Below are 20,481 nucleotides of genomic sequence, written 5' to 3'. Positions count from 1 at the left end.
GTAGCCTTACCATGACTTTTTTAAGTGAAAAAATACGTTACGTTTTCAGTGAGAGTTACGAAAAATGTATGGAAAAACTGAACAGCGCTCCAAGCGGAAACGCTCACGTACTAAAATTTTCATCGGTACCATAAGTTATTAACGTGTTTACTCCGAGTTTTTAATACGTTCCTAACTTTACAGCTAAGGCGCTCTCTTTCTGATTGTATGAAGTCAATAGAACCAGAACTATTTGACAGTCTCTAGTGAAAACTCAATACTTTACGTGAGTAATCATGACAGTCACTAACGTAAAAGTAAACCACCAATTCACTCTGATGTGTCATTACTGTCAAATTATATAATAATCCCACAACATTTTCACGATTATATTTGCAATTTTAAATGCAATTATGACTAATATGTATTAATGTATAATATTACGTGAAATTAAAGAACAGCTTAAATGTAGCAGTTAGTCAGTAGTTCGATAAAAAGATAAACCAGTGATGAAACCAGTGCTTGATACTTTTACAAAGGTAATGAGTTAGGTTTATTATTCATCATTTTGTACTGTTTAGCTACAGTTCAGATGATTATATTGGTTGCTTTCAGAAAAAGAAGATATTATTGAAAACAATATTTCCATGCCAGCCGTATGGTATTCAGCAAACCCAACATAGAAGATTGTTCAAATTGATAATGAATGAGGCAGTTAAGAATCAACTGATTACCTACAGCAGCAGGCAGTACCAATTCATGGGCATGTTAGTTCCTCAATGCACAATACTTGTACTTATAGTCACCATAACTCGTGGGTATATATTAGAAGTGAACCAAAGGAAAAAACTTCAAAAAAATTATCCTATTACTGAAATAAAGTATCTCATTCTGTGACTTTGTTTATTTTGTAATATTTTTGAGTAACAGGCTAAGTATTTAATAAATTGACGTGAAACGAAAACTAAAAACCTAAAATTCTGCGTTTACGTACATATCAAACATCAATTACAACGACATCGACATAGGTAACGACAAAGTCTAAGGTAAGGAATAGAACTTTTGAAGGCGATTAGGCCATTATGGGGTGTATATGAAGATTATAATTTGATACAAAAGTGAGTAGAAAAAGCATTTTGAAACAAGTAAAAATTGTATCTAATTTTTTGGCAGGGCACGTAGCCAAATGCACAAACGATTATGATAACATCGTTATCGTAGCTTAGCTATCTCTATCACTTTTCCGTATTGACATGACAGAGCTAGACTGAATTTCGATCGGCGTTTAGCGCATAGATTTAAAGTCCATAGTTTAGCGTCAACGATTGACATTTCAGCTAAGTCCTTGTGTCAAAATTGACAAAGCTAATTTTTTTTTTTAATTTATTGGGAGCATTGGCAACTTGGCCATCAGCGCAAACATACAATATTTAATACAACATACAGCAGAAGAAACAATTACAGGAATAACAATTACTTTGTAAATCATAAAAGTAATATTGCACATATTGAAATGCTAAACTTATGACTATTTAGTAACTACACAATACAATGTTTTATGAATGAAAAGAAGTATTTTTGAACAATTACAAATTATTTACAAAGCGCCAATAGTGTGAACAATAAATTCATAAATTATAGGGTTTATAACAGCCTTCAAGTTCATTTCCCGGTTCTTTGCTTGGCTGAAAAGCCCGGGAATTCCCGGTACTTTCGGTACCGGTATTTCCCGGGAGCAAATGCTAATAGGGATAGGGGTAGGGTTAGGGATAGGGATAGGGGTAATCGGTCGGCAATCGGTAATTGTAAGCGATAATGCGAGAAAGTACTTTTTCCCCACCGACAATAGTGCCGAGATACGGAGCTATGTGAGTTCTGTTGTATACAATATGTAGTTTCCTCAGTGTATATAGAATACATACCTACTCGTACCTACTACCTACGCTGTGGTCGCTGTGTAACATTTGTACAACCACTGCAAGCATTTCTTTTTTAAAAACAATAGTAATATGAGTAATCGAAAAAAACGCAGACAAACGTCTGCAAAGAAACCTACGGATCCAAATGAAAATTTTATTATTTGTATATGTTTGAATAAGAATTCTTTTAGTACGCGAGCGAAACCGCGGGCAAAAGCTAATTCTATGAGTATAAGATGCTATGTACCCTTTTTCTGTAAAAATATTTCTATTTCTTTACTACTCGAGAACATCATAAATAAACAAAGTCAATTAATGAAATACTTTATTTTAGTAACAGGATTATTTTTTGGAGTTAAGGTTTTTTCCTTTATTGGAGCACTTCTATACATATACCTGTGATGATCATGGCCAATAATACCATTAAGTGCATCGCGGAACAAAAACACCTATAATTTGGTACTGCTCCCCTCTGCTGCCCTAAGGTTTTGAGTAGCGTAACTGCCAGAGTGCCACAGTATTAATATCAATTGAACCATCTTCCATGTTGACTGAATACCATACGGGTTTGTTCGGAAATATTGATTTCAATCATAGCTTCCGTCATCTTTCTGAAACCAAAAACTGCTTTGAGCATTATAATCATCTCAATTGTAAATAGTACAATATGATGGCCAAAAATAATTCATTACCTTATTTGATTTGTTCACTGGTTTATCTTTTTATTCAATTTTAGCTAATCTTGAATTTCACGTAATATTATAAATTAATGCAATATGTTAGTCATAATTTTATTTAAAACTGCAAATATAATCGTGAAAATTCCGTGTGATTTTTGTATAACTTGACAGAAATGTCACGTCAGAATGACTTGGCCTATGGTTTGAGGCCTACTACCGAATACCGAAGTTATCGAAATGTGGACATGCGTCTCTTTTACTCTTATCAGTATAAAGTGAAAGAGGAAGAATCCCTCAGTGCGTATGTTTCGAAATTTGCAGTAGACCCTATATTGACAGATTTCGATAGGTAAATTAAATTTACTTATGATTTTAGTTCCATCGCGTAAACACCAGAGGCGTAGCATTCGCCTATAGTTCTTTCTCCGTTTATTGATAAACTTAGAAAGGGATAGAAGCAGCTTCTTTGGCGTGAAGTTAGGTACAATATATTGTAAACAAATGTAAACTCACTTACTTTCTGAGTAAAGTAATACGGCTCTCACTTGGGCAGCCCATGGTAACGGTACTGTTTTACACATTTTTATGTTATCGTGGAATAACATCGTTACTAGTGGGAGAAGTAAGATCACATTATTAGTACCTACATATTTAAATAAACGATCATTTCTATAGACCACTTTTTAGGGTTCCGTAGTCAACTAGGAACCCTTATACTTAGTTTCGCGTCATGTCTGTCCGTCCGTCCGTCCGTCCGTCCGCGGATAATCTCAGTAACAGTTAGCACTAGAAAGCTAAAATCTTTATAAAAACTTTCTAGGAAAATTATTTTAAACTTGAGAGGTTGAAAAGTTTTTGAAAAAAATACGGGAAACTACGGAACCCTACCCTGAACGTGGCCCGACACGCTCTTGGCCGGTTTTTGAAGTGTACATGAGAATTGAATATTATAATTTATCATTTACTTCTTATACGTATGTAGAAACTAGTAAATGAAATTTTAATAAGTTGTTTTTGGTAAAATTTAATAACTAAATTACATAGTTATAAACTGAAATAGATATCATGCACGAAAGAAAAAACGACAAGGCCCACTGGTGGCCGAGCCAGGAATCGAACTCGGGTCCAGCTTACGCGGATAACCACTTCTTACCACTAGACCAGCCGCCCGCCTTGGTACCCGACAAAATTTGTCTAGTGTATGTTATCTCTGATAAGACTAGGCGCCTTTGACCAACTCTAAGGGCGAGCAATGTGTGCTTGCACCTCCTATACGAACTAAATTAGTATTAAAACGATATTTTTTTAGAAACTAAACTTACACATAAGTCCCATCAACACTATAATTCAGATGATTAACTTCATGGGCGCCATTATTGTCGTGCTTTTTACGGCGGCCAGCAAGCGCACAATGAAATAAACAGTTTGAGCAGAACTTTGGCGAGACTGTATAGCGTACTGCTAAAGAGTAAGTATATTTTATTTTCATTAAACTCCTCAAAATAAACACATCAGTTCTGATTGATCATGATTTTATTATCAACATACTCAACGAGTTGTACACAAATCCGTGGGTGGCCCAAGAAAACATTCATTATACTTAATTGAAAAATTTATAAAACGTATTTTTAAATTTTACATTTGACTGAATGATACAAAGAAAAAGTGACCAAGGTCTCCAAGTGTTCCAAGGCCTCCAAATAATTTACGATAATTTGTTCTTAGTGAATTTACATTATTCGAGACAAGCGCCGCGCTTCGGTTTCTTTAGTAAGGACCAGACCTCCGTTGGCGGCATAAAACCCTTTCCCATCACAGTGGGTGTCTACCAAGGCTCTTTAGTGTGGTGTTTGACGCCGTCACGGCGGTGATACGAGACGAGACCCACCATCCATCATACACATGTATACGGACATATGTTTTGTTATATTTCACTCGAAATTCTGATCATCTTTAAAATATACCTAAACATTTTGTTCTCGAGCGATGTTTCGCTTTAGATACTTTCAGGTAGGTACGTTTAAAACTGGTATTTAATTTGGACATAGTTATAAAGTAAGCCGATCTTGTTCGAATGATCGGCGCACTTTATAATTATGTATTTCGAGAACAAAAGCTATGTCTCATTATTTTATGAAGTTCCAGGTCCAGAAGCTCTACAACTACAAAACACACTGAAAATGATCGGCGCATATTTTATCGACAAATGACAGTCGGCCCGATCAAGATAAAAATAATGTCCACGATGCCCGTACAGATGGCGTTATTAATGTCAATATTATCGACTATAATATCTTACACTATAATTTTTCTACAATTCAATCACGTAGTGTAATACAACAATACTATTCTAATAAATAGGTATTATTAAGGGCCATGTTGATTGCCCTAGTTTACTTAGTAAAGTCTCTTTGTCTATTCCAACTAGGAGGCTAAGACATTTCCGTCCCATAAATATTAACCAGGCTTCCACCAATTATAGGAGGAACAGTTTTTTGTACAGGGCAGGCATTAGTGTAAATAAAGTAATACGTGAAGTAGATTTTGATATATTCAGTGATAGCATATCAGTAATAAGAAATAAGTTGATTAGTTTTTATATGGGCGATAATTCTAGCGCAGGTTTGGGCTCGGCTTATTAAATTTAAATTTAAATGTAGGTAACGCGACACTAGTTCTTCTCCTTTTTTTTCTCTTCTTCTTCTTGGCTGGACACGCTATTGCGTATCTTGACATCAAATTGTAATAATCACATAGGTATATACATTGTACACATTCCTAAGCTTGGCTGTGGCTGTAGGTACTTGCACGTTTGTAAGATAGGAAAGATTTTGGTTTTAATGTGTTTTTTATAAGTGAGAACCTGTAATTGGCTTTGTAATTTTATTTTGGATTGTATTGATAACTACAGCTGTTGGTTTTCCATGTATGTAATAAAAAATAAAATAAAAATAAAATAAAATTTTGTAACCAGATTTTATGATTTTAATTTTGTAAAAAGCAAACATTTCCATAAAGGGCTTAAGTGTCAATAGCATAAATGGCGCTTAAAATTTTATTATCATGATTGGACTGTGTTAATGACTTTAAGGACTACGCCTATATAATACACCTCCCGGAGGCTATATAATATGCTTAATGACACAGTATAGTGACTAATGGTCGGGGAAGCGGAGGTCGGAGCCGGCGAGGTGGTCGCGCATCCAGCGCTGCGCCTGCGCCGCCATCTCCTCGTCGAAGTACTGCCGCCATCCACCCGCACCACCTGAAACCACGGCGGATACATAACTCGAACTATACATGCATTTACAACCTTATGAAGGTTTTCGACCAATTTCTAGCTTGTTAAGAGAAGATTCAACATTCCATTTATGATATTTTTCACCTTAGATGAGTTCGGTGACACTTCCAAAAATTCTGAATTACGCATACTATGTTCGCTAAATATTGTCGCGAACAAAATTATATTTTTGCGTAAAATATGGAAAAATATATGAAAACTGTACTTTTTTTAATATATCGCATTATCAAGGTCTATTAACTAAATTTCATCAAATATGAGAGAAAAAAAAATATTTTTAAATAACGCAATGCATGAAACGGAAAATACTAGGGTTACTGTTCCGTTTCATACATTGTTTATTTAAAAGTAGCATAAAGCATAATTTTTGTCTCACATTTGATGGAATCTATTTAAGCACTGATGTTGCAATATATTCAAAAAAGTATAGTTTTCAAATTATATTTTATTATTTTTCGTCAAAGTAAAAAATATTTCTCAAAAATATTTTGCGAGCATACTATGCGGAATTCAGAATTTTTGGAAATGTCACCGAACTCATCTAAGGTGAAAAATAGTATAAAAGACTCTTGGTATGCATGGGCATGTAATGCGGAGGGATAAAAGTATAAAACGAATGAAGGTGGATGGATACAAGGGTAGTGGAAGGCCTAAGAAAAGATGGATGGACTGTGTGAAGAATGATATGAGAGTGAAAGGTATTAGTGTGGAAATGCCGGCTGATAGAGAGGAATGGAAGAAGATACACTTCGTCGAGCCCAATTATAATGGTAAAGGAGCAAGTGTTGATTTACAAGACTCTTGAAAAGAAAAAAAAGGCTTGTGGGTGAAAAGAGCCTTTCAAAGAAAGCAGTCAGCACGCCGCCTGGCCGGTAGTCTTAGATATCGATGGGAGGATAGTGAGTGCGGATCTGCCCAAGCTTCAGGTTGAAAACTGGAGATAAACTGCAGAGGATCAGGTCCAGTGGCAAACAGTCGTGTGGTCAGGCCATAAAACACTTTGGCTAGCTGCGCCAGAGGAGTAAGTAGACTAAAATTCAAATTTCTTTAAGAGATTTTACCACGTCTCACGAAACCCTCAGCATCAGGATTAATCTTAACCAGAAACGACGGGTTTACGGACTCATTTTTCCTGAAATTATTTATATCCAAGTGCTCGCATAGTTTTGTTATTTGTTCATCAGAAGCATCTTTGCCCAGGAAATCTGCTATGCGCTTGATAGACAATGGTAAATTCTGAAAAAAAAAATCGAAATTCAATTTAGGATGCTTAAATGTTATCATTGTAATGGATTTTAACAGCTCAGTTCTCTGCAAACAAGTACTTATGCAGTTATTTGCTTGTTGAACATAATCAATATAGGTACACATCAGGTAGCTAAGCCAACGCCAACACAATCGCTTACATTTGGTAAGCATTCGTAGCTACTCTCCCTATACATGCCGATCGCTATGTAGCGTCAAGATTGTCACTTCGGCTAGACTAGTAGGACCTACAAAAGCATAATTCAAGTAACAATCAACCATAATATCTGTACCTTTATCAAGTCCTCATAGAATATGAACAACATGTTTGAATGATTACGGAGTGCCCATGCTTCTTTCAAATGCGGAAAGAATGGAGTAAATAAGACTGAAAAGTAGAAATGCATTCAAATGCATCAATCAATCAATTCTCAAGAATCACTAATTTAACAACAATCACATTTTATATCATTCATTGCAAAACTTGTTATGATTTTGTCATTGAATGCGTACCTAAATTGCTGACAAAAAGATTCCAATAAGTTTTAAAGTCTCCTGTGTAACCAATAAGCAGTTTATTATGATGATAAAAGGAGACGGCCACGTCCCGTGGGTCTCGGGCCACATACACCACTTTAGTAGTGTCCAGGAGGTTCGCCGGCAGCAGTGAGAAAGGCATGTGAGTCTTAATAAAGCGTGGAGATGGCTCTTTAACTATTTCCTCGTAAGAACGGAAGGTTTCTTTAACTTCTTCGCGTAGTTTTGGTTCCAGTTCCAGGGATTGGCTGTAGTCCTCGAGAGATACATGTTTCATTCTGGAATGACATACATTGAATATTTCAGAATCTGCTTTCTACAAGTTAGCTTGAAAATGGAGTAGGAGCTTAAAGTTAACCATTATTTGTAGTAGTTAACCAGTTGATAACTCATTGTTTATAATAAGGCTTCTTCTTGAATATGCATACCAAATTTGGAGCCCATACTTTCAGAAGGATATTACTTTACTTGAAAAGGTGCAACGCAGGTCAACCAAGATGGTTTATGGACTACGTAATAAGACCTTGCCAGCCTTGGTTTGACAAGCCTGGAGCAAAGGAGACAGCGTGGTGACCTCATCGAAACATTCAAGATCATACATGACTATTATGACTTACTCAGGTAAGTACTTAAGGACCCGTTTGTTATGAGTAAGAGGGCCATTTTTTTCAAAGTTGTCCACCCCACTTTTTTTGTAACATGGGTATTTTTTACGCGATTAATACTCAGAATCGCGAGCTCTTTCGATCCTGATAGCAGAAAAAAAATGTCCCAAGATTTCCATACATTTTTTCGAACCTTCCATTCCGTTACCGCCATACAAAATGTATGAAAAAATGGTAACGGAATGGGAAAAAAACCTTGGGACACTTTTTTTCTCCTATTAGAATCGAAAGAGCTCACGATTCTGAGTGGAAACCACATAAAAAATTCCAAATTAAAAAAAAAAGTGGGGTGGACAACTTTGAAAAAAATGGCCCAAGAATCATCGTCTTAGAGGCCACAGCTTAAAAATTACTCGCGTTCCCAGCACAAGCAATCCTAGGAAGCACTTCCTATCAAACCGTGTCGTACGCGAGTGGAATAAACTACCAGAAACAGTGATAAGTGCTCCTTCAGTGAACAGTTTCAAAAACAGACTTGATAAACATTTAAAACTAAAATATAAACTGTAACTATAGAAAAACATGTGCAGTGATGTACACGCATGAGCTATCAGTTGCTAGTGTATCAAATAATATAATAAATAAATTTCTATACTAATTTGCGATACCTGGCAAATTTTCCTGCATCTGAAACACATTTTTTTTATCTGTCGCGTTATCGGCCAATCAGAGACGGTTATTACAAACAATTGGTTGCTAGGTAATTCGATGTTGATACAACGGTGAACGACTCTATTAACATAAATTTAACTTGCATGAATGATGATATTTCCGTCCATTGATGATGAAGATGATGACTCGTAGAAAAAGTATTGTATACAATAGTGATATAATTAAGCTTTTCACTCTCGTACCGTACTATTAGGCCACAGCAAGCTTCGTGGCCTAAACATGGTACTCGACTGAAAAGCTTTGTATTATATCACGATTGTATAAAATACTATTAAGTAATCTTTGTGTAAGGCCTGAGAGGAGCGTTCGGCGGGGCGTGCAGCCTATACAGCGTCGACTCAGAACACTTGTATGAGCTTGTATGATATTTCGACGACCGGTCTGGCGCAGTCGGCAGTGACCCTGCCTGCTGATTATTATTCTCAGTATTTATTTTCATTCTCTAGGCTACTAGGTTTTTTACAATATGTATATAAAAATAAAATATAAAAACATTTACAAAACAATATAAAACATATAAACATATTATAAAAAACCTAACCTAGGGTGCCGCCAGCAGCGGGGCAGGGCCCAAGCTGCCGGTGGTTAGGGCTGCAGAGAGAGGAACCGTCGGACTATCCGCGCCGTGTCCAAGATCACCGCCTTCTGCATCTGGCCCTTGATCCAGCCACCAAGCGAGAGTCTCTTAAGATGTTGGTCGAGACTCTTCGCTATGAGACCGTTCGCTGAAACGACTATCGGAACAATGATCGTTGAATCAACATCCCACATGGCGGTTATCTCGTGAGCCAAGTCTAGGTACTTACTGGACTTGTCCTTCTCGGCTTTCACGAGATTCTCATCATGGGGGATGGTGATGTCAACGAGCACGGCCCGGCGTTGCGGTCGATCTATTATCACAATGTCAGGCTTATTGGCTACAATAGTCCTGTCAGTGATAATAGATCGATCCCAATAGAGCGTGGCACGACCATTTTCAAGAACTGGCGCAGGCAAGTACTTGTAGTACGGTACTTCGCGGTCCACAAGGCCGTATTGAAGAGCAAGTTGCTGGTGAATAATCCTGGCTACGAGATTATGTCTGTGCAAGTACTCGCCGTTAGCAAGATGAGAACAACCGGAAATGATATGCCTGAGTGACTCTCCGGGACGGCGGCATGCCCGACAAATGTCGACCGTACCGTCCTTCAGGATATATTTCCGGTAGTTGTTCGTCATCATAACTTCGTCCGCAATTGCACAGGCAAAACCCTCGGTTTCTCCGAAGAGGTCCCCGAATCGTAACCAGTTCACCGATGCGAGCAGGTCTACATCGGGTCCCGTGAGGGCCTTGTAGAACCGCCCGTGTAGCTGCTTGCTCTCCCATACCGCCTTGCGGTCCGCAGCACTTAGTACCACAGGTTTGCGCCAGTTCTCTTTCGCCAAGGAGAGCGGCGTGAGGTTTCCGTCAACTGCCACCACATCACGATGCATCCCACACTCGTTGTTAAGGAAGTAATTCCTGAGATTGTACACCTCACGGTTGTGGAGATCTTTGGCGTTTAGGAAGCCTCGACCTCCGCACTTCCGTGGGATGTACAATCTCATAACAGACGAGCGCGGGTGTAACATACGATGTGTGGTAAGCAGTGAACGGACCCTCCGATCTAGGGCGTCCAGCTCAGTCTGGGTCCACCGTAGTATGCCAAAGGAGTATGTGAGTAGAGGCATTACCCAGGCGTTAAAGGCGCGCACTTTGTTGCCTCCTGACAAAAGACTGTTAAGGACTTTTGTCAGCCGACTGAAAAAGCGCTCCTTTACCGACCGTCTAATGCCAACATCCTCAATACCCAAGGACTGTGACATACCAAGGTACTTATAGGTTTCTGATTCAGAGATAGATCTGAACGACATCGTCTCAGAAAGTTGTAAATTTTCTGAATTTACAACCTCCCCCCGCTGTACATGCATGACCGCACACTTATCGACACCAAACTCCATTCTGATGGCGGTACTGAAAACTTCTGTGGTTTTCAATAGCACCATCAGGTCTTGGGTGTTCGGTGCAAATAGTTTGAGATCGTCCATGTACAGAAGGTGAGAGATGACTTCACCCTCTCTCCGAAGCCGGCAACCTAGCCCAGAATCCTTCAGCAGCGTGCTGAGGGGATTCAGAGCTAGGCAGAACCATAATGGACTCAAACTGTCACCCTGGAATATTCCTCGCTCAATCCTTATGAAGTCCTGCGGGCCAGGGGGCCATCCCTGCCTCCTGGTTGACGAAGGACTGTGATCCACTGCCTCATACATGCAGCCAGGAAGGATATTAAAGCTGCATCAAGTTTATACAGCTCCAATACCCTTCTCAGCCATGAATGAGGCACCGAATCATAGGCCTTCTTATAGTCAATCCAAGCGGCCGAGATGGCTCCCTTGTTCCGCCGAACTTGTTGGCAGATGGTCATGTCTATGAGGAGGAGCTCTTTAGTACCACGGGACCCAACCCTACATCCATTTTGAGCGGGAGCCAGAATGTTGTTAGCGACAATATGCGCGTTAATTTTTGCTCTCAAAATGGATGTAAGGAGCTTGTAAAGTGTAGGCAAGCACGTAATGGGTCTGTAGTTTTTTGCTTCCGTGGTACTACCGGACTTATAGAGCAGGAAAGTAACACCAGTTGTTAGGGAAGGTGGGAGAGAACCAAGATCGAGGGCTTGTTGAAATTGCGTTGCCAAACGCGAGTGCGAGCATCGAAACCATTTTAGCCAGAAGTTGTGCAATCCGTCCGGTCCAGGACTTTTCCAGTTCTGGGTCGTACGGGTAGCACAACTTAATTTATATATTATATATATCGTTGTCTGAGTACCCACAACATAAGCCTCCTTGAGCTTACCGTGTTTATTTGTTTAAGAATGTCCTGTATTTTAATATTAAACTTGTACTCACTCGAGGAAGCAATATCTGACCCACAGAGACGTGTTTGACGCCGTGTCGTAGTCGAAGTTATTCATCAGTAGCCACACTAATTCTTGGGTCCACGTTGTTCCTGTTTCGTATTCAAAATTAACATAGATATTTAATTAATGAATAAGTTTTTTTGCATCGAAGTGAGGAAGCTGATTTTTTTTTCGGTGATTGCACTAGTTAATCCCGTATGCTGCAAAAAACCGATTCCTTTTTTTTCAAGAATTAAAATTTTTCACCCCGAAATTATCAAAGGTAAAAAGTTTCAAAAATTCAGAACTCGAAAACAACAACAAAAATCGGCTAACATACAAGCGGCATATTCTGATAGCTCACCACGAGAGGAATCTAAAAAAAAATTTTTGGGCGTCAAGGTTTGGACCAACCAGTATTTATTGTATATTTATGAATTGGTACGTAAGTACGTAAATTATTCCTTACCAGATCGTGGAAACGAGGTCACCCACACATCATCGGGCCTAACGGCCATGGTTCTCATGTTGTCAGCATCTTCCTTGTATGTCGCCGGCATCGTGCAACCAACATCACCAAAACGAGCAAATTTCGCACGGCCTGAAAGTAGGAAAAAGTGACAGAAATATAGTACATTTCGATACACGTGCGGAATAGACGAAACTCGAAACGAGTAGTGATAAATTAAATCATGACCGAAGTGTGTGACAGTTTACGTAGATAGTGGCGCCCTTTTTTATTTGCTACTTTATGTCGCGCTGGACATACCATGCACACACAGAAAAGTCGTCCTTGGAATGTCTAGCTTTTTTATTTGCAATGTTTCTTCCTTGTTTCAAAAAAATTCCATAAATGATTAATACTTACTTCAAAACTTTAAATAAAATTACAAACAAAAACTAAAAGCTAAACATAAAAATTATAAAATACAAACTAAAATAAATTATAAATTCAAAACTTACTTCAATTATAAATACTTAACTTACTTTTGTATAGCCCCATCAACAACTCTTGTGTTGCGGAATCCAGCTCTTGAATTTTTACTTTATCGCCCATTGTATCTACAAAATTATACCGGGTATGTCAAACAAATTTGATTTGCTGCTTAAAAGCTGTAAGCAAAACATATTTTGCTTACTGTTTAAGTGTGAGAACACCGAACGCTTTGGACCGCGTACAAGTACGTCCGACTACGCCCGACTCTTTAACCCTTAAATATATAGTGATGTATATATGCATCATGTATTTTTGACTCTATTGGCAGCATCTCGAAATTCAAATTTGAATAATTTTTTGTCTAGGTCATGCATTAAGGGTTAAACTAGGAGGGCGCCGAAAGTGTAGTAACTGTATGCTACTTTCCTTCCAAAACAATCAAAAATAATTTGAAGATGCGCTTCCAAATAATCATAAGCGAAATATTGAGCATGAAAGTTTTTAGTCATTGACGGCTCTGTCGATAATCTTTAAAACAATTTTTTTTTTTACATCTGGCGGTTCAAAAATTTGGTGAACACCTGTTCGGCGTGATTGAAGAGCGATAATCTCCAAAAGTACTGAATCAAAAACCGATTTTAGCAACTGACCTAAGTTATAAGTGACCTTAAAATAATCAGCGGAAATAATTCGTGTAGATTTGGCACAGTTATTCCTGGCGGTGTACCTACAGGTTCACACTAAAAGTTCTTGAGGTCACCTGGGTGCACGTTGCAGTCCTCAAGAATATTGACTGACTCCACACCACAAGTTCCACTCTCAATTATGCACTTATTTCACTTTTGTTTTTTGTAATAACAAATTAAATTATCCACGGACACGATTGGCATATCACTGCACCTTATATACCTACACTGGTATAACTAAAATGGGACGATCACTAAAAACATGTTTAAAAGCGGCGAGTCTTAGAATAATGCACTTAACTACCGTTACACACGGGCGCTTAGATTTTCGCAACAGAAGTGCAACATGTCGATAAGGTCTACCAGAAAAGAAAAGTAGCAGAAAGAAAAGGACTAGAACTTCCACCCCCCATTTTAGGGAAGTGGGGGATCAGAATCAGACAATTGTAGCCTATGTCACTCTCCATCCCTTCATCTACATATCTCCACTTAAAAAATCACGTCAATTCATCTCTCCGTTTTGCCGTGAAAGAAGGTCAAACAAACAGACAGACACACTTTCCCATTTATAATATTAGAATGGATATGGATATTCGTTTTTCCTTTAATAAAACATGAAATTTCACATTCAGTCACTTCTTTTTTAGATATTATTATAATATTAAGAAATGTTGATATCCGGTTTTAAAATCGCTAGGATCTACTATGACTATCCCACAAATCGATTTTTAAGCATTTGTACCTATACTAATTATCCACTCGCCCTCCCAAGCAATGAGGAGGCACACTGACATTTTATCCCGCCAGGTGGCGCCTGTGCAAGTGTCTAGGCATGTCACTGTCATTCATATGAGAGAGAGAGAGAGAGAGAAAAAAAAACATATCATCTTTTCGCTCTCACGTATGGACTAATAGGGTGGCGCCATCTGTCATAACCTTTGAGTATGACTTGCCTCCTCATTGTGGCATAGCATTTGTCATTATTTTTACAGCCACAGACAAACACATAACATAAACGGTCAATTATAAATTGAAATAAATACCATACACGAAAGAAAAAACGGCAAGGCCCACTGGTGGCCGAGCCGGGAATCGAACCCGGGTCTTTAGCTTACGCGGCTAACGTCTTTACCACTAGACCACACGCCCGCCTGAAGCTGAAGACCCGGGTTCGATTCCCGGCTCGGCCACCAGTGGGCTTTGCCGTTTTTTCTTTCGTGTATGGTCTCTATTTCAATTTATAATTTATAATATAAAAGTGTGACTACTTGAAAAAGAACATTCCTTTGGGGTTCTGGTGATAAATACTTTCAAATGTTGGATTATGTTATCAATTCGTCTGTATATTGTTTAATGTTTGTTATTCGATATCTCCGTCATTTCTGAACCAATTTTGAAATTTGGATGATTCTGAAGTACTTACAGATGAGAATGATTATCAGAACGGAACTCTAACCAGGGGCGGCTCACTCTTCATCAGCAGTTCCACTGCACCAAATGTCACTGTTCTGGACGTAAGTGCATGCTGTTCTTATAAAAATACCAAAGTCACTATAAGTGTGCCGTTGAGATTTGAGGAGTTCCGTTCTGACCATCATTAGCAGTTCCACTGCACCAAATGTCACTGTTCTGGACGTAAGTGCATGCTGTTCTTATAAAAATACCAAAGTCACTATAAGTGTGCCGTTCAGATTTGAGGAGTTCCATTCTGACCATCATCATAACTTAAAAATATTTAGTAGTGTCAGAATTTTAGTTTTATTTTCCTATTTATTATATAACAAACTCAGTAAAATATTTATTATTAAAAAATACTTGGAGTACATAATTGGAGCATCCTGTATTTGGCCGAGCGCAAACCGGTCCGGCCAAAGCGGGCGGCTGCCAATAACAAGGAAAATAAGTGACAATAATTATGTGCTATTACTTAAATGCTATTTGCGCTCAGTGCAATGCTGGCGGTTTCTTGTTTTGGTTATAATACGAGTATGTATAATGAATAGAATACCTACATAATTATATGATTGTTGCGTTGTATAACATCTACCGCGGAATGGAATAGGTATCGAGACAAACCTTATTGGTTTAACGATACTATGTAAATTAATTAGAGATTTATGTTTGTAATTACCTAAAATAAATAAAAAGATAAATCAGGAGTTCCACTGCACCAAATGTCACTGTTCCGTACGTAAATGCATGCTGTTCCTTTAAAAACACAAAAATCACCATATGTATACCTTTCAGATTTGAAGAGTTCCCTCGATTTCTCCAGGATCCCATCACCAGAACTGGGTTCTGAGAAAAATTGGACCAATCTGTATGCATATACATTCAATCAAAAAAAAAATTTTCAAAATGGGTCCAGTAACGACGGAGATATCGAGGAACAAACATTAAAAAAAAAAGTATAAACGGTCAAGTTAATAATGTCACAAAAAAAAAACCGCGAAATTAAAAATTTGGGAATTAAACCTTCGTCCATCAATTTTTAAGTGTTCAGTTATGGCTCGTCAATGATTCCACCAATGTCAAGGTTTAGAATTAGGCTAGTTTCTTTAAAATAATAGTTATTTGTTATACAAGGGGGCAAAGAGAGACACAAATATTTATTTACAAAAAGATAGTTACAAATATTACAAATAGTTATGAACAAAACATCAAGCGTCAACAAAACAGGGAAATTTATCAAGTGGAGGAAGGATTGGGTAGGGCTGCGCCATCATTTAAGCCAAAGAAGTTTTTGAACGTGTTAAATTTGTATCGCGTACCCCGGATACACATGCTTGTAGCACGGATTATGGAAATTGTAATTTTTGATCTTAGCCAACGTAGCCAACCCACAACCACGCTGAGGGATCTTTCCCATCGTTCGGCGATTGCATCACCCAAGGGGGCAAAGTTGTATTTTAACGCCGAGTGTAGAATTGAAAAACGAGCAAGTGAAAGGATTCTATAGTTGAACCACGAGCGAAGCGAGTGGTTCGAGAATAGAATCCTGAACTAAGCGAGTTTTTTAATACACGAGAAGTAAAATATTTGCACCCGTGTGTAACACAAAACTTTTCCCCTCACTATAGCGAGGAAACTACAACGCAAAAAATGCGTTTATCACTGCTTCCAGTAGTTCCACAGGTGGTAAATCATCTTCATTACTAGATTCATCTACTTTTATAAATTTTAAAGCGGTTAATTTGACTATATTCAAGGTCAAATTACTTTACCCACTAGTGGATCAAATGCGTTTTTACCCGCTGGCATAAAAAGGATAAAACACGTGTTTCCGAGGTAGTGAGGGGAAACATATTGTATGCAGTGCACGAAATAAAGCACTGCATAATTAGAAGAAAGATATGGAAAGTAGTTATGTTTAAACATAATTTCTATTTAATAAGTCAAAGAGGAAGATATAAAGTAAATCAATTAATTGACCGTGACGTCACTCCTCAGTATTTCATAGTAATTCCATATTAGCAAATCGTTTTGACAGTTCTTAAAAAGAACCTGGGGGTTACCATGACGTACTAAAGACGTTCAGTTTAGGTTGAGGAAAGGGACACAGCTATAGCAGTTACATAGCTCCGTCCCTCTCTCTCAACCTAAACTGAACGGCTTTAGCACGTCATGGTAACTCCCCTGATTTGACTAATAGGAAACTAGCCTAATTGGCTGGTGAAACCTACATTTTTCAAAGTTGCCGCCTTTTTAGTGCACATATTATGGTTGTTCTATACTTTATGTATCACACATTCGCTCTTGCCAGCAGTGTGTATCGAGTGGTCCACGTTAGGCGACGCCGGTGCAGGAGCATGTATAATGAGTCATCGCCGGCTGACCATGGCCTGCTCTGGATGCAGGACCCGATCTAGGGTACAGCGAGTGGACCAGCCGTTCCAGGCGGCAAGTAGAGGCGCGGGCACGCCAGCGCTCCGCCACCAACTAGTCCCGGCATGCCGCCGCCGCCGAATCGTCAAAAAAGCCACGCCGCCGATATCAAAATTTCAAATGAAATTTGTTAATCACTGTCATCACTGATTTTAAACTGTCACGATTTTAACACATAGGTACTTAAAATTATTTTTTTTAAGAAAAAAAGACCGCCTCTTTTCAGCAGTTCCACTGCATTAAATGTCACTGTTCTCAACGTAAGTGCATGCTGTTCTTATAAAAATACCAAAGTCACTATAAGTGTGCCGTTCAGATTTGAGGAGTTCCGTTCATCATCATTAGTTTCACTGCACCAAATGTCACTGTTCCGAACGTAAATGCATGCTGTTCTTATAAAACTACCAATGCCATTATAAGTGTGCTGTTCAGATTTGAAGAGTTCCGTTCTGATCATCATCAGCAGTTCCACTGCACCAAATCAGGACCCCCTCATCAGAACAGGGTTCTGATAAAAATGGGAAAAATCAGTTGGTGTGGTGAAAATAACTTCTTTACCCCCATCAAACCGCGCTTCAGTATATAAGAAGTTTATAATAAATACGCCCGAATATACAAAAAAAAAAATCAGATGTGAAGATCTATTTTTTATTTGTTATAGTACTAAAATAATATTAATCAATAAGGTACAGCGGGGTAAATCCCGACTGGGGGACAATTGTAACTGACCGATTTTTTCCATTATTACACAATTAAGTGTGTTCCACATGTATCCACTGAACACGCGTGCCATATACACCGTGTTTCCGGTAACACTCAAAACCTCAGACACCCCAACTGATTTTTATTTTTTTAAACTCATCTAGAGTATTCATCTTTTAATCTGATGGTTACTTTTTTTTAAATTGAATTTTTAATTTTCTGTACAGCTCTACTTGACTTTTAGCTCTACACTCAATAAAATAATTGCTAACTTCCATAAACCATAAAACTATTTATTTGTGTACGTTACTGCAACGACATAAGGTTTACCAATAGACAGCTAAGATGTCATTGTAAAACACTTTAAAGCTTTGTCACAGTAAACTTCAAATTGGACAGGTAAGCAAATTTAAACCCAATAATCAAAATGACAAGGTTGTAATTAGGTACGAGTTCCATTTGTTATGACTTATGATAAACATTAAGTTTGAACTGACAAACAACGTCAAACTCGTACGGAAAAAATAATCGTTCAAGTAACCAGACAGATTAATACCCCTAAATACTGAAAAAGCAACCTCTAGAATTCTATACACAATGTTGTTCCTAGTAGACAATAGAATAGGCACTTAAAAAATAACTAATAATACAAATTTTAAAAATATTACCCCATTAAGATATAGCTCAATCGATTCTACTCTCGATTCTGAACAAACTGTTTTCACGTTTTTAGTGTTAAGTGAAACATATAACCAGTGGACTCTCTATTTAATGCAATTGCAAACATTGTAAAACATGAAAAAATTGATCAGTTGCATTGGCCCCCAGTCGAAATGGACCCGCTGTACCTTAAATCATGAAGAGTACCTACCACAGTTTTGAAATGTTATCAGCCCACGCCAGGCACACTGTCTCCGTCTAAGGACAAACTATTGTGAAACCATGTTGTTTACTTCTCACCTACTTGTTATCTTAAGATCTTTATCCTAATCAGTATTATAAGGCTTATTATTTATCGTTGTGTTCCAAGTCGTTTTATACCTATATAAGTGATATGAACGTTCTTCCTTCTCCAAGTAGGTGCGAAGTATTTTTAGGGTTCCGTAGTCAACTAGGAACCCTTATAGTTTCGCCATGTCTGTCTGTCCGTCTGTCCGTCTGTCCGTCTGTCCGTCTGTCCGTCCGTCCGTCCGTCCGTCCGTCCGCGGATAATCTCAGTAACCGTTAGCACTAGAAAGCTGAAATGGTACCAATATGTATATCAATCACGCCAACAAAATGCAAAAATAAAAAATGGAAAAAAATGTTTTATTAGGGTACCCCCCCTACATGTAAAGTGGGGGCTGATTTTTTTTTCATTCCAACCCCAATGTGTGATATATTGTTGGATAGGTATTTAAAAATGAATACGGGTTTACTAAGATCGTTTTTTGATAATATTAATATTATATTGATTTAAACTAACACGATCTTCACTCATATTATTAAATTAAAACGGGGTTAAATATAAAACGTAAGTTTTACGCGATTAAGTCCCGTTTTAATTTAATAATATTAATATTTTCGGAAATAATCGCTCCTAAAGGAAAAAAAGTGCGTCCCCCCCCCCCTCTAACTTTTGAACCATATGTTTAAAAAATATGAAAAAAATCACGAAAGTAGAACTTTATAAAGACTTTGTAGGAAAATTGTTTTGAACTTGATAGGTTCAGTAGTTTTTGAGAAAAATACGGAAAGCTACGGAACCCTACACAGCGTGGCCCGACACGCTCTTGGCCGGTTTTTTTTTGTCAAATGTGTAATTTTTTCGTTTTTAAATTTATTTCTATCCTCCTCAGATTGAATCACTCACTTCACTTAAATTTTTTGTACATATTCCAATTTTTATTTTGAACTTTTATGGAGTAACAAAAGGCTCCAAATTCAAAAACATAACAAATGCTTCCAGGACTCAGGAGGCTACCAAAGTTCAAATCTCGAATATAATTTGTAGGTACTTGCACGCTCGGAGGTTTAAATCTTAGTAATCTAGTAGGCCTAGCACATGATGGCCGCGGGAGTATGTCGCCGCGAGATAGATGACACGTCTTTGTCTAATTGTATTAATAACATAAGGACAGGTAGTCTATCTCGCGGCGACATACTCCCGCGGCCATCATGTGCTAGGCCTGCTGTGTAGTAGGTGTGGACCAGGGGAATAAATAGCGGGATTGCGCCAAATTGACCGCCATTCAGCGACCGAGGCGGACATTTTTGAAAATAGGATGTCGTTAGGATCCAATTCGACTGCCAACTTACTTACCTGGAACCCATTTTAAATGAACTAAGGATAAAACGCTGGTAATAAGTTCTCGGTTC

At 38.1% G+C, this 20,481-nt stretch overlaps 1 protein-coding gene and 1 non-coding gene across 5 annotated transcripts; both read right to left on the bottom strand.

Annotated features, from left to right (window-relative positions):
- Window positions 1-5,540: 5,540 nt before the first annotated feature.
- LOC125227892 (luciferin sulfotransferase-like) lies at window positions 5,541-19,082 on the bottom strand. 4 transcript variants are annotated; one of them, XM_048132289.1, is made up of 8 exons: window positions 18,995-19,074; window positions 12,901-12,975; window positions 12,383-12,514; window positions 11,924-12,023; window positions 7,638-7,939; window positions 7,418-7,512; window positions 6,941-7,115; window positions 5,541-5,843 (listed from the first exon to the last, which is right to left on the bottom strand). In XM_048132289.1, exons 2-8 carry the CDS (start codon window positions 12,968-12,970, stop codon window positions 5,734-5,736), a joined length of 984 nt encoding a protein of 327 aa, XP_047988246.1. In that variant the 5' UTR covers window positions 12,971-12,975; window positions 18,995-19,074; the 3' UTR covers window positions 5,541-5,733. The 4 variants fall into 4 exon arrangements, with proteins under 4 accessions (XP_047988246.1, XP_047988245.1, XP_047988247.1 ...); XM_048132288.1 differs by lacking the exon at window positions 18,995-19,074 and adding an exon at window positions 15,777-15,826; XM_048132290.1 differs by lacking the exon at window positions 18,995-19,074 and adding an exon at window positions 13,582-13,606.
- On the bottom strand, window positions 14,614-14,685 carry Trnat-cgu. Its single transcript has one exon. It is a non-coding gene; the product is annotated as a tRNA-Thr (tRNA).
- Window positions 19,083-20,481: the final 1,399 nt, after the last annotated feature.

This window comes from Leguminivora glycinivorella, chromosome 7, assembly GCF_023078275.1.
Source record: "Leguminivora glycinivorella isolate SPB_JAAS2020 chromosome 7, LegGlyc_1.1, whole genome shotgun sequence".
NCBI lineage: Eukaryota > Metazoa > Arthropoda > Insecta > Lepidoptera > Tortricidae > Leguminivora > Leguminivora glycinivorella.
This window is presented reverse-complemented; position numbering and strand designations above follow the sequence as displayed.

Coding starts and splice junctions, on each gene's coding strand:
- LOC125227892 (XM_048132288.1), bottom strand. CDS start 15,819: ATGGGATCCTGGAGAAATCGAGGGAACTCTTCAAATCTGAAAG. Junction 7,116..7,417: donor TCTATGAGGACTTGATAAAG/GTACAGATATTA, acceptor TTTTTTTTTCAG/AATTTACCATTGTCTATCAA. Junction 5,844..6,940: donor TGAGGGTTTCGTGAGACGTG/GTAAAATCTCTT, acceptor CCGTGGTTTCAG/GTGGTGCGGGTGGATGGCGG.